At 52.8% G+C, this 14,294-nt stretch overlaps 1 protein-coding gene across 2 annotated transcripts in view; it reads left to right on the top strand.

Moving 5' to 3' along the window:
* The window catches only part of MSRA (methionine sulfoxide reductase A), a 342,801-nt gene extending 329,138 nt beyond the window's left edge, over nt 1–13,663 (top strand). For both annotated transcript variants that reach the window (XM_053658313.1, XM_037135591.2), the window contains one exon: nt 12,882–13,663. In XM_053658313.1, the coding sequence (XP_053514288.1) occupies nt 12,882–13,046 (165 nt within the window). In that variant the 3' untranslated portion in view covers nt 13,047–13,663. The remainder of the gene's footprint in view (nt 1–12,881) is intronic.
* The last annotated feature ends 631 nt before the right edge of the window (nt 13,664–14,294 follow it).

The raw sequence follows: 14,294 nt of genomic DNA, 5'->3' as shown, positions 1-14,294 counted from the left end.
ACGTAGATTGTTTACTGGTGACCACGCCAGTCACCCTGTATCATCAAATTGAAGCTGTATCATTAGCTTACGTTCCTGCCATCTCTCGAGGGAGCTCCAGTTCTTCCACGGGTTCCGAGCCTTGAAGGAAACTTAAAATTACCCCTTGGAAAAGAGCAGCCATAGCCTGTTTTGGATACTTTCTTTTATTTTTCCATTTTCCCCTCCCTCCCTCCTTCCCTGCCTTCCTCTCTTCTCTAGAACAATCCCAACTGTACTTCACTGCTCAGAAGCTTGGACAGCCAGAATGGAGTCTTCACTAGTCCAGGCCCCCTGCCTCCTGCCCCCACGTGGGTTTTACTTTGCCCTCCGTTATTGCACTAGCAGTCAGAAGTGCCACGGAGGCGAGCCCTCTGGTGATGTCGCTTAGGAGGGGAGGTGGCGCCGCCTGGACTGGGGAGGCAGTGCCCGCGGGGGAGGCTTGCATTTCTTAATGTTGGAATGAGCACAACTTCTCTCAAACATAAGGATGCTAAGCCTCATTTTTTAAACTCAGAGTGAGAGAATTTGAAGGAACTGCAACTGCCATTTGAGTGACTGCCGACAGTTGATCTTTGCTGTGCTCAGGAAGGCTCTTCCCGTGGTTCTGCAGATCCGAGGTCACACGGTGGTGAAGCCAAACTCCGCCGAGCTGTCCGTGGACCCCAGTGCTGGGCGGCGGAGGCAGGTGCCGAGATGTGTACAGAGTGGTGGTGCTCCGCGTCCGAAGAGAACGTGACTTGTGTCTCACTGCATTGCACGAGCCCAGAACACGGGAATATCCGTTTAACACTGCAGCAGAAATCTTGATGTGAGCTGCCCTCTTTCAGAGTATGTGCTCCTTTAGGGTGCATCGAGGGATGTTTTTATGAGTAAAGGAAGGATTTACTAATGATAATGAATGGCCTTGATACAGTCCTCACGAGCACGTTTCAGCCACATGTTTGAGCAAATGATCCTGTGCACAAAGAGCTGGTGTGTTACAAGCAGTTGTTCCTATGTATTTAACCTGATTTAAAGCCACAGTTCTTACAACCAGAAGTTCCTCGGCTGCAGGACCCACCGGCTCTTCAGTTCTGGTTCCCTGGAACCTCCCGCCACGCCTCAGTGGGCACAGGTTAGGTGCTTCCTGTATGGAACCGCAAAAGAAAATTGCTTAAGGAGCTGCATGTGTGTCTGTGTGGACAAATATATTATATTCAATGTAAAATACAAAACGTTACGTTATAGGTACAAAGCCACGATGCTCAATACCAGTGTCTCTGGGCAGGGGGTTAGCATTTGAAATCAAAATACAGCTGTGGAATCTATAAAGAATTGTCAAAACTCAACAATAACAACAAACAAATTAATTTAGAAATAGGGAAAAGATTTGAACAAACACTTCACCAAAGAAGGTATTTAGAAGTCAATTAAGAGCATTAAAAGATGCTTCACAGTATTGGCCACTAGGAAAGTGTGTATTACAGCCCGCTGACAGATGACCACTCACCAGTTGGACTGGCTGAATCAGAGATGGTGACCGGCGTGCGGAGGAGCGGGGGCTCTCGGAGGCGCGGGGGAGTGTGGCAGGGTACACGGTTTTGGAAACTGTTTGGACGTGTCTCGTCAAGTTTAATATGCATCTGCCATGTGACCCAGCCATCCCACTCCTAGTTTTTACCTAAGAAAACTGAGGCTTATGTTCACACAAAAAGCTCTACCCGAATTTTTATAAGCAGCTTTATTCATAATAGCTGCAAACTGGAAGCAACCCAAATGTCCTTCAGCGGGTGAATGGCTGTCCGAGCTGTGGATGTATCCACCTGGGCAGGCCCCAGTCTCTCACGTCTGTCCAGCCTTGAGGCCCGGTGCGAGTAAGTAGAGAAAGGTGAGGCAGAGCTCAGAGCTGCTGTAGCAGGGAAGCTGGGTTCGCTCCAGCACACGCATGGGGCCGACGGGTGGGAGGCATTGCCTCACGGCACTGACGGGACCCCACGCCCAGCCAGTGGCCGGCTGTTTGCTGACCAGGCAGAGCCCTCGGTGCCCACACGTGCAGGGGAGAACAGACCCCGCAGAGTGCGCCCAAGGATGCCGCTGAGTGACGGGTGGGGGCTGCAACAGTGACAGACCGAGTTTCAGATTTGCGCAATATTATTTTAAGTGCCTGTTTTTCAGGGAAAAAAAAAATCACAAGACAAAGAAACGTGAAAGTAAAACTTGCTAGACAAAGGCTTTCAGCCATTGTGAGTGTGCTGGAAGAACTAAAGGAGACCCTGTCTACAGAGTTAAAGGAAAAGCGAGAACAGTGTCTCGCCGAATTAAAAATATCAACAGGGAGATAGAAATTATTCTCTTAAAAAAGAATCAAATAGAAATTCGGGACTAAGCAAAACTAAATATTAGAAATTTGAAGGTAGAGTCGCGTAGAACACAGTCAGTGAAGGCGCCGTGTTGTCAGGAGGAAGAATGAGTGAGAGAGGACAAGCTATTTGAGATCATTCGGTCTGAGGAACAGACACGAGGAGAAACGGTGATGTTTGCCCAGCTCTGAGACCATGCTCAAAGCCACTACCGTGTACGCTTGTTATTTTACGGTGTGATAAGTAAACTCAATAACACAGTTATCTGAAACAAAGCAGCACAATGCAGAAAGGCCCTGGAACACAGGCTCGGAGAGGACCTGTTTAGCAGGAGGGCGAGCCCCTGGCTTAGCCCCCTCCTCTCACAGTGGAGGAGAGCCAGGCCCGGTGGCAGGACCACTGCCCAGGGGCAGACACGGACTGCTGCAGCTGCCCCGCAGAGGCAGTGAGGACGGTGCCCAGGAACCCACAGCCCTCGTTTGCGCACCACCCACAGGTGGGGACTTTGCCCCTAGTCCTGGGCAAGTCAGGGTGGTTGCCCACTCAGCCTGTGGTTCAAATCGGGGTGAATCCTCTTCCCCACGGCTCTCCCCAAAACGCATGCATGAAGGAGAAGCAGTGGAAGTCAGAAGAGTTCCTCTAGCTCTCCAAAGTCAGGGCCCCGACCTGAAGCCGCAGGCGTTTGCTTTAAGCCCTTTTCTGTTCAACCTTCTGGATTGGAGGAGCGTTCCTTTGATTGAAACCTGCATTTCATCCCCAAGGTGAGAGCCAGTGTCCTTGGCTTCCTCTGAAAAGTGACAAGTGGGTTCTTTTGTGCACTAAATGCAAAGGATATAACAAAAACAGTTCATGTTTTTTGATTTCAGATATGAGAAATAAGTTAATTGATTTCAGATATGAAAAAGCAGATTATGACCCCCAGAGATATACAAAGGGGTGGGGGAGAGAGACCCATTTCCTGTAAAACTGAAAGCCATGGAAAGAAAACTCATACACAGGAAAAGTCATCTGAATTCTTCTTCAAAACCACAGTCCTCAAAGGGAAGGTCAAATCCGGAGAAACCAGCAGCCCCCAAATGTGTGACTGGCCTGAGCCTCCTCTCAGGGGCAGGGATTATCCTGAGGCCAGAGCAGGTAGGCAGTGGCACCTTTCAGCCACAGGACCCCAAGCAGCCTTTCCTGCTCTGATGCAGGGTCCCCAGCCCAGCCTGGGGTGAGGGGGGGGCTCCGCCTTTCAAGGCATGAAGCAGAGCAGAAGGAAGGGCCCTATTCTTCTCACACCACGAAATGACGCTGGAATCTGTAAAGTACGGGGAGGTAAAGCTTGATAACTAAGCCTCTCCGCCTGGCTGAGCTGGTCTGAAAGATGCTGCTGCAGGCGAGAGGTGAACCTCAGCGGCATCTGCCAGCTTTGCCTGGGCTCAGGGGGTTCCTTTAATCCTGTAACGGAGTCTTGCGTGTCACTGTGACAGCAGAGGGTGAGCAGAAAGGGTGTAGCTGGGGTACCTTGCGTGGTAGCAAACGACAAGACCACAAACCTGATGCTTTCTAAGGCCTCTCCCACTGTCTCCCCGAGCCCTCTCAGCTTTCCCCACCCTTCCCCTCCCACCAGTTACAACATTCCCAGTTCAACATCCACCTTCTTTGGGACCCATTTCCCCAGCTGGATTAGTCTTTCCTTCCTCCCTGGCCTCAAAGGACTCTGTTTGCACCTCCAATATTCTGGCCTTGCACGTGCATGTCTGTCCTGTTTCCTCTAGCTGACCTCTGACCTCTGACCTCCGGATAGATGGACAGTGGTCTTCACTCCCCATGTGTGGGTGTGGCTTTCGTTTTGTCACATTTTAACTATCACTCTGGCCATCAGGTCCTCATCATACTGCCTCCCCCTCTAAACCATAAACTCCTTTAACCCAGGGAAGTTTTCTCCAGCACCCAGCACCTTGCCTGCCTAGCCCCATTCATGGTACATGGCGATTGCCCCACAACGATTACTGAAATTAGTTAAGTGTGAAGGTGGGGAGTTAAACTTACTGCACAGAAGTCTCAAGACCAGTGCACACTGAGCTGTCCCTGTCTCCCATGGTCTTTCAGCATCACACACAAACCAGGGAAAACTGGGGAACTACAGGAGAGGAAATGAGACCACTCTGTGTGAGGGTACTGCTGCAGCTTGTCATTGCCCTCACACCAGGACCAAAGTGACGGAGCCCTCACTAGCTAGAGCAGTGCTGGCCACTGTGGCCAAGGAGGAAAGTATGAAACCCAGGCTGGTGCTGGACAGCTCCTGCCTGGAAAAGATAGAGCCCCTTCCACTCACAGCCTGTGGACCAGACCAAGTCACATGGCCACCTGACTTCAACAGGGGGGCAGGGGGTGTAGGTGACCACTAACACAGTCTGCCATGCTGATCTGCAAGCAGTTTCTGAAACTCTAACAGGTACACGGATTGCCTGGAAACAATTCGAAAACAAAGATTCTGATTCAGTAGTTCTGAGGAAGGGCCAGATCTTGCATTTCTAACAAGCTGTTGACCCACTGTCCGCACTCTGAAGAACAGGGGTGAAGCTTCCCATCCTTTGTGGCCAAACTGAACTCTTCCCCCTTCTCTGCACAGATGCAGCTCAGCTTGCAGCTGCCATTCTGTGTCATGAATCAAGAAGAATATCCTCACTGGTCAGAAGACACTTGGGCTTTTACCTGGAGGGTGAGGGGGGCACAAAGGAATAGGTGATGGAAGCGTTGAACTGCGCTGAGGAAGGACAGAGCTGAAGTAGAAGCCAAAGCCATTCCATCTGGAGGACACCGTGGGCATAAGCAGGTTTCATAAATGGGCCAAATCAGATCTGATTGTGTCGCCTCTGCTCCTGCTTTGTCTCCCTCAGCTTCACAAAGCTGTGAAAGGTCAGCACAGCTCTGCCTGGGCCTCGTAACGGCCTCAGCCCCTTTGAGCACTATCCCTTGTTGGGCTCGCAGAGTTGTCCCAGGGTCTTTCACTCACCCGATTTGTCCCCCTCGCTGTGTCGAGTCACTGATTGACTCACAGGGCGGTTCTATGGTTCCAGAGCCTGGAGGTCCCTGAGCACTTGTGGTTTCGTGCTGCCCTGAGCTCGGTCCACTTGAGCCTCAGCTCAGCTCAGAATAGATGCTGATTTTCTTTCTAGTGGTTTTCTTTAAAAGCCAAGCCAGCCATTTTATGTTCTTTCCCAGAAGTTTTGATTGATGGCAATCTGGTCAGCCAGAAGCTGCCAGGGGAATGAAATTGCTGACTTGGGCACTGGCATTGGCTGAGCTGATTAAGCTTGAATGGGGTGTGTGTGCGCGTGCAGTATAAAGGCGTAGCATGGGATTCCATGCCATTAGATCCGGAAGGAACCGAAGTGGTTTCTCAGCTCACACTCGGAAAATGGGAACCAAGGACTGAACTATGGCTGGTACATGCTTTCTGCTGCCACTAGAGGGCGGAGTGAGCAACAGACTCGGTGTCTCCGAGGCCCTGCCCCTGAGCCTCTTTCTCTCAAGCAGGCCTGGTTGGCCCCTGGGCAAGTTTCCTGTTGAGTTCTTAAAAGTCAAAGCCCAGTGTTATTATGTGGGTTCGGTATCATAAGTTGGATTTCAGTTCTAGGAAATTTCTTACCATTAAAATATTTGTTAAAAGTGATCCTAAAATAAAATGAAAACACATATTTACACCTGACAAATAATTATCTAAAAACCCAACACCCAAGATAAGGCTAAAAATTCCTTCACTGTCTGGAGGGGATGCGGTGAGCCTGGGCTAGACAGAATGAGGAGTTAAAAGACAAGAACCTGTGAGGCTGGCATGTGAGACGCCTTCTTCCTTCCTGCCGATGCTCCCAGTGGCATCACAGCCATTTCTCACTGGGCCTTCAATCTGTGGTCGAGTCAAGGTCGTCTGTCTTGAAAGTGTTCATTGCCCATTAGATAGGCTACCGTGTTTCCAGAACCCTATGAATGGGGAACGGGCGGTTGTCGTGGTAACTCTGGACTTGGTGGCCCTCCCTGTCTAAAGGCCCATGGAGACACTTCACAGGGTCATAAAATCTTTGAAATTGTAAGCAAGTATTTTATTGTGACTTGGTGTGGGAAGTATTCATAGTGTTTATTGGATTCTCAAGGGACTATGATTCCCACCAAGAGGTGAAGAACCACTATTAGAAATTTGAGTTTCTTTTGATGATACATTTTCTAAAAAGTGGAAGGTGTCTGTAGGTTACTCCAGCTACAGTGAGAGTTGAAGGGATATCACGCAAAAGCCTTGTGCAGTTGTACACACATACATTCACACTCACACCTCTCCCACACTCATGTGCACACGTGTCAGTGTCTCCAGAATCAACCCTCTCTCCTCCCTCCCTGCCCTGCTCTGCAGAATTCCAATACGAGGTTCTTGGTTGGCTCCTATGAACTTTTCATGCACTGAACATGCTGTTAGTACAGGCTCGGCTTCCCGGGTCTCACCTACCCTGTACGCCCACGTTCCAGGGACGGCCTGAATGTGGGAAGGGGTGTGAAGTCCAAATCCCAGAGACCCGGATTCCTGTCCCAGACCTACCACTAACTCTCCAGGGACATAAATTTGAGCATAATTCTTAACCTCTTTGACTTTCCTTTTGGGTAAAGTCAGAATAATGACGCCCCACCCCTGTCGGATTGCTGGCATGACGAAATGAGAAAATAATAAAAGGAAAAGCCCCCTGCAGCTTACATCTGCCCCATTGGAGGGACTCTGCAAACTCCTCCTCTGATGTCCATTACAAATTTGATGAGGACCCTGGCACTGAAGATCAGAGTCTGCTTCATGACACTTTGAGTTGGTCTTCTATCATCTCTTGGCATCAGGTGATCCTTGGGAAATACATGGAATTTGGTGTTTGGAGGGCATTTGTCCCTCTGGATGGATAGGAAGCAGTCAGTCCCAGCTGTTAGGTGACCTTAGGCGGGCCTTAGTGTTTGTCTCCCACCATTGTAATGCAGTCACTGGTGCGTGGGATCAGTTCGGGTGAGACGAGGGAAAGAATAACCAAACCTCAGGTCTGGGGCAAGTGTTTTCAGCATCGAACTCCATTTCTCCAGGGAGCTTAGCATCCTCCTAGGAGGCTACTGACGTGAAGTATCTAAGTGACTGCTGTGATGTGCGCTCGTCATGTGGCAAGATGATTCTGACAGCTAAAAAAATGAGAAGCAACCCGTGTCCACTGATGGCTGAGTGGCTGAGCAAAATGTGTTGTACATACAGACATTCTGGTACATGCCACAACGTGGACGAACCTTGAGAACATTATGCTCATTGAAAGGAGCCAGACACAGAGAAATAATACTATATTAGTATATAGTATCAGTATAATAATACTGTATTTCTATATAGTATTATAATAGATTCAACTTACATGACCTACCCAGAGTAGTTGGGTTCATAGACACGGAAAATGGACTGGGGGCTGCAGGGGCCGTGGGGATGGAGGAGTAGGGGTTGTTATTTAATGGGTACAGAGTTCCAGTTTTGCAAGCTGGACGTTCTGGAGAGTGGTTACACAACAATGTGTAGGTACTTCACACTACTGAACTGTAGCCCTAAAAATGGTTAAGATGAAAAATTTGGAGTTATGTGTATTTAACCACAATAAAAAATCAATGAGATGACCTGAGAAATAGACGTTACACATTTTGCATTCCAGGGGCGTGAGCCGGGGTGGGGGGCAGGTGAGATCGAAATATAGGGTGATCTATGTCCAGAACTCTGGGATGTTTGGGACTAATAAGCCCTCCCTCTCTAAGGGAGAGGTAGCATCTTTATTTGGCTCCCTGGGACAGGGGTCTTACAGTAGCAGTGGGAATAGTGGGGGCGGGGGCTCTGGTCTCTCCTGGCTCTGCAGCTTCCTGGAGAGTGACTCAGGACGCGCCTCCCCTCTCCCTGGGCTCCACTGCCCTCCACTGAGAAACAGGAATACTAATTCCCCCTCTGCAGTCAGCCAAAGCCTCCCGTGGAAGGGAGTCGCACACTTTGGGAAACTCTCTCGGGGACACTGCAGTTTGGGACGGACAGGAGGGCTGGCTTCCCGGCCTCCACACACCCCTGACGTTACCTGCTGACGCTCCACCATCACCTGCTCTGCTGGGACGGCCACCCTGCGCCTTCTCAGGGTGACACAGAGTGTATCACCGCCACGCAGGAGGCTGAGTGCACGTGGGTGCTGGGGAAAGCTCAGCAAAGCTAATAATAAGCTTGTTAGCAGGTTGCAGTAAGCAGAACGGCCACGCGGTCATTAATTTTATTAAAAGAAAGGTTTCTCGCCAGCAGACCTGGAAGGCTGGCTTGGGCCCAGGGCCCTTCAGCGGGCAGAGCATCTGTAATGAAGTGGCCCGGCCACTCCCTCAGGCTTGCGTGGTGTTCGGCAGGAGTGGCTGGGGCTACAGGTGCCTGTCGGGGGGCTGGGAGCTTTGCCCCAGCTTATTGGCGACCACCTCTCCACCTCTTTTTCCTGCCCCGCAGAGACTGGCTTTGCAGCTGCAGGAGCAGGGAGAGCGTGGGGATGTAGATGGGGGCCTACGAAGGGGGGCAGGATGGGTGGGCCAGCTCCCCTCCAGCCTGGGCGTTGGTGGGAAAGGCAGCCGATGCTACTGTGTGGCTGAACTATGCCAGGATGCTGTGCGCTTTTTATGCTGCATCTTGGATTCTCATAAGAGCTCAATGAGTGAAGGTGTTGTGCCCATTTCACAGATAGAAAACCTGCTTCTGGAAAGAAAGCGATAAGAGAGTAAAGGCATAGGAGGCTTCCTGGGGCCATCTAAGAAAAAGGTGAGGCATGGGTCTGTGAGAAAAGCATGATCGATTTCACAAGGTGACCTTCCAGAGATTTCTTGTACCAGGTGGCACACCCTCTAAAAAGTCAGCAAGAGCCCTGAGCAGGTGGCTGGGTTGGAGTGTCTTCACATGCACCAAAAGAATGTGGGTTCGGTTCCTGGTCAGGGTGCGTTCAGGAAGGCGATTGGTTGATGTTTATCTCTCATGTCAATGTCTTTGTCTCTTTCTGAAATGAAGAAAGCTTATCCTCAGTTAAGGATTTTTAAAAAGCAGCTAGAAAAAATATGCCACAAACCAGAAGCTTTCATTGTTTCGGGGTCAGTAGGAATGGGTGACAGAAGAGTGGGGGGGGGGTCGTGAGGTCCCTGAGAGCTCCGCCTGGGGAGCCCGTCCTGGGTGGTGAGGAGCCTAGTGGGGGGGGGGGAGGCGCTGGGGGGCAGCCCTGGCGCCTGGGGAGGTGAAAGACGGTTGGGCAGAGCTGGGCCTGGGGGTTGACCAGTGAGGGAGGGCGCACACAGTGGAAGGGAGGGCAACTGCAGAACTGACCATCACAGACAAGAGCTAAAGGGACAGAAAGGGAGGCGCTGGGGTCCCTCGCAGCTGCAGCCACTGTGATGTCTGAGCCACGGGCCCTGGGAGGCGGCTGAGGGGAGTGACTGGCTCTGGGCAAGCGAGAACTCAGGGGCCAGGCTGTGGGGAAGGAGGAAGAATAGGGGCCAGATGGGATTTTCCATCTTCCTCCTTCCTCTCCTTTCCTGTCCAGTTTCTTTTGTGCATTTTTGTTCTGTCCCTTGGTTTCAGAGCCACCAGCACTGTGCTGAGCGGTGGCCTCGGTCCGGGGGCTGGCCGGCCAGTGTGGAGGGGCCGATGCCGACCACAGCCGGGCGGCTCCGGCAGGTGTCTGCCACAGGGACAAGAGCTGTGCAGGAGGTCCCCGGCTAAGGGGAGGCAGAGGAGGGCTGCGTAGCTCTGTTTCCGTGGGTTTTTCTCGCTGTCCTTGTGTTTCCTCTCAAATAAAAGTGAACTGTCTGCCATCTTGTGGCAGAGGCCTGTACTGCCGGGCCTCACCGTCACACCTCCCTGACCACTGCTCGCTCCCCAAGGCAACGCTGCCCCTCCCGGCTGCTGGGTGCTCGGGGTCAGGGAGGGCTGGACTGGAGGGGGGGTTGAGGGGAAGCCTGGGCAGTAGTGTCACAGGCACTGGCCTCCTTGCCTCAGGTAGACACGTTTCTGGGAGGCCATCCTACTTCAAACACAGAGGACGACCATCTCAGAAAGAGAGGTCTGTGGGCAGTGTGAGGAGGTCACCCTCAGAGCGCGCAGGAGGCGTGTGAGCACGTGGTGGGCACACCTAGGAGCCGGCCCTGGCCTGGAGGGTGACAGAGACAGGGCAGGGTGGAGGACCTCCGCAGCGGGCAAGCCCCCATGCAGCGTGGCCGGAGGGGGGCGGGGAGGCTTTGGAGGTCAACATCCGGTGTCACCTCAGAAGGCAGAACGCTCCTGTTGCCACCCCGCCCCCTGGGTGCACCCGCAGCAGTGTGGGTGTGAACTCCACTTGTAAACCAGAAACCTCAGGAGCCAGCCTTTTATTTGGCATCTGGACACAGCTACAAAAATAGGAGACGATCTTAAATCAGCCCAGAACATTCCCCGGCTCTCTGGACTGGGGCCAGGCACGCCAAGTCCCCACCTGGCCTCATCTTCTGTCCACACGCTCTCGGCCTGGACAGCCCCTAGACCTCTCGCTTGCCCTCTTGACCAGAATGTCCCACTGCCACAGCCCCCGGTGTCCCCAAGCCTCCCTGCTGCGGCGTTTCTTCACAGCAGATACTAGTGATCAGAGAATGTGTTGGCCTCCGTCGCCCTTCACAGTGAGGTCATTCCTGACTGACTGCAACCAGGACAGTGACCTGTCCTGGGTTCTCGTCCTCACTGAGGTTCTGCATCCTCCGAACCACGCTGGCACCAAACGCTGTGCTAGCTGTGGAAAGTGTGCGAGCGATTCCAAGCCAGGTGGACCCGACAAAGGGAATTTGGCGCCTGCCTGCGGAACCGTTAGAAAGGCTGTTGGAGGGAAGGCCAGGGAAGAGCACCCCGGACTTCAGGGTGTCCAGAAGTTACAGAAATCGCTAGAAATCACTGCTGCTGACTCGTTGCCCACAGCGTGGGAGTGGACAGTTCTCCGGAGCAGCTGGCAGTCTCAGGTCTGCCCCCGGACCCACTGGTGCACACCCTCACAGCTGCACCTGCAGGACAGCGGCTGCTCCTCTGACCCAGCCCGCCGGGCTCCGTGTGCACCTCTCCCACGGGTGGCGTGTCACCCGAGTGCTGCTGGCAGTATGATTTCAGTCTGCGCCATCGCTGGGCGCAGCGAGAATGCTGGGAACGAGACACACTATCTGACACAAACTGGTAAAGACAGATGATAATAATAGTGCTTCCTCTGGGCGGCTGTTGTGGGGCTAAAATTAACATGGTGAAGTCTTTGTGCAGAGTGCAGCATATGGTAAGCCCTCCCTAATTGCTAGTTTACCAAAAAGTGTCAAAACTCAAATCAGAATGGCGCCTCGTTGTTATTTCTAACCCCTGTATGGAAACTGGCTGCTTCCGAGCGTGCAGGTCCAAGCCACCCGCCGTGGTGAGGATCCTGTCCCTGGCCGGATCCCAGCCTGCTGGTCAGATCCTCCACCGGTCTTGTGCGGGCTCTGAGGCCAGGTGGAGATTCAGGGGAAAGGGGAAAGTTCTCGGGGAAAAGCCATGGCAGTGATTCATGCTGAATATTAGGATTGGGGTCTTGACACTCTGCAGATGTGAGTGAGGACGTCCTCTCGAGTGGACCAACTGACAGTCAGAGATGGGTCAGGTCCCCATGGAAACAAGTCCTCGGCCCCACCTTGCACCCCTGTCCAGAGTGCGGTCAGTGAGACCGGGGCCGAGTCTCTGTAGCCTTGTGCTCAAACGCTGCCAGCAGCCTGGAACAGGGAGGAATTAGGGCACAGCTGAAAGCCAAAAGGGAAAGGAAACGCACTAAGATCCACGGGGAGCAGTGTCTGTTTCTTAATCCGTCTCCTGCCCCAAATAGCTCAGCTCTCCTCCCCCAACCCGTGTTTACGTGTCTGTTTCTCTCCCTGGCAGCAGATGCCACCAGGCCTTCAAGTAGGTCACAGAGGGTGGTGGTGAGCCCACACGCACCCCCAGGACCGTCCTCTGCTCACCTCACTCCCCAGGAGCCCGGGCCTGGAGTCACAAAGCCCAGACCCCAAATGACCTTTTGCTCCTCAGGGCATCCTGGCAGGGTCCCTGCATGGTGGAACCCCAGGGAGCACGTGAGGGACCCTCTGTCCTGCCTGTGAGTGGGCAGGGGGCCCGCCCCTGAGCTGGGGGCAGAGGGGGCAGCCCTGGGCGGTGCTGCAGCCTCGTCCTGCCAGTGCCCCTGCATCCCCTCCTGCTGCAGCCCTGCCAAGTGCACCCATCCTTCCCAGGGCAGCTGGGAGCCACGCGTCCCTGCTGTTTCCCCTGGGAAATCAAGGACATTATCGCTTACCCAAAGCAACCCAGCTGGAGGGCAGCAAGGACCCACCACACATCTCAGCCACCTGTGTGGGCCTCCCTCCAGCCCCCCACATCCCTGTTGCCTCCTTCTGGGAACCATCTCTGTCCAGGATCGGGTCCTGACAGTGCCTTTCTCTCCACAGGTTCTGTCCAAGCATGGCTATGGCCAGATCACCACCGACATCCGGGGTGAACAGACGTTCTACTACGCAGAGGATTACCACCAGCAGTACCTGAGCAAGAACCCCCACGGCTACTGCGGCCTCGGGGGCACTGGAGTGTCCTGTCCACTGGGCATTAGAAAGTAATCTCTCCCCACATTTTTGGCCCTTGCAGTCACGGCAGAAACACTTTCAATGCATTGGGCAGTTCTTTCGTAGCTCACTCCGGAGGCTTTTGGAAGTGCACACAGCACAAAGGCATATGCTTAAAATCTGGTGTGCGGAGGTGTAATTCACCCGGAGTGCTGTGGCAGGTTGATAACATGGAATTTACCTTCTAATTAGTTGTGGTGGGAGGAGACCTGTGAGATTTTTTGGATCATTTGGGTTCTGAAGAAATACAACGAATACACTCTATTGGCTTTTCGCGGGTCTGGGAGCCTGTTCTGGAAGCTGGGGAAGGAGGGTGGCGGCTGCAGCCGGCTGCAGTGTGCTGGAAATCCTTCCTCCCAGCCCCCTCCCGCCTCACATGCCCTGCGCCCGCCAGTGCCTTAAAATTCGCAGACATTTATAGCCTCAGTGAATCATTCACTGAAGTTCTTTGTTCTTTAACCCTGTCCCTGGGTAAGGGGCTCTCTCTCTCTCTCTCTCTCTCTGTGCGGCCATCCTGTGGCTGAGAAAACGGGAGTTAGCTTTAATCAATTCTAGCGCGTTGCTCACAGCGATGAGAAATGCTTGTTCTAATAAAAGTCTACAGTCTAATAATACAAACTGTGTGATGTCTCATCCGTCTTTTACTTGTTTAGATAGGATATGTCTAAGTGTTGTAAGATAAAAGCCTCAGAGTCATCCTCCCCCAAATGGGAAATAAGATTGAAATCTTTGGAGAACATGTGCACCTCTTGCTCCGCTCAACTTTAATAATAATAACTTGCTCACGCGCATGTTCCAGCTGTCACATCCGGGGCCATTCCAGTCAGAGAGGGCACCCCTGTAAGGGTGGGGGACAGAAGCCATAAACAGGTAAACACACAAATAAATAATTGCAGGCCCTGAGAAATGAGGAGGAGGGGACCAGTAGGATGTGGTGGTTAGTGGTGTCTGGGCCCGTGGAGCCGCCCTAGGGCTGGGAGGCCTCCACGCGGTGGTGAGACTTAACTGGAGAATTGAATGATCTTAATGTGGCAACAGAGGCACGTAAAGACAGGTCAGGGGGAGGGAGCAGAGCTGCTTGGTGCAGCAGACAGGCCGGGAAACAGACACGGTCCCCAAGGAGGTGGCCTGTTTCTTTCTTTGCCCTCTTGGGTTTCTGCTGCGCCCTACGCACAGGTGGGTTCATCACTGTCCGCATCCCCACTTGGGCTGCTGGAAGGAGCTGCTTTCCGAGTAGAAGGA

The sequence above is a fragment of the Artibeus jamaicensis genome, unplaced genomic scaffold, assembly GCF_021234435.1.
Source record: "Artibeus jamaicensis isolate MK-2021 breed Jamaican fruit bat unplaced genomic scaffold, CSHL_Jam_final scaffold_537, whole genome shotgun sequence".
NCBI classification, from domain to species: domain Eukaryota; kingdom Metazoa; phylum Chordata; class Mammalia; order Chiroptera; family Phyllostomidae; genus Artibeus; species Artibeus jamaicensis.
Note: the sequence above shows the minus strand (reverse complement) of the source record. Positions and strands in the feature narration are given on the sequence as shown.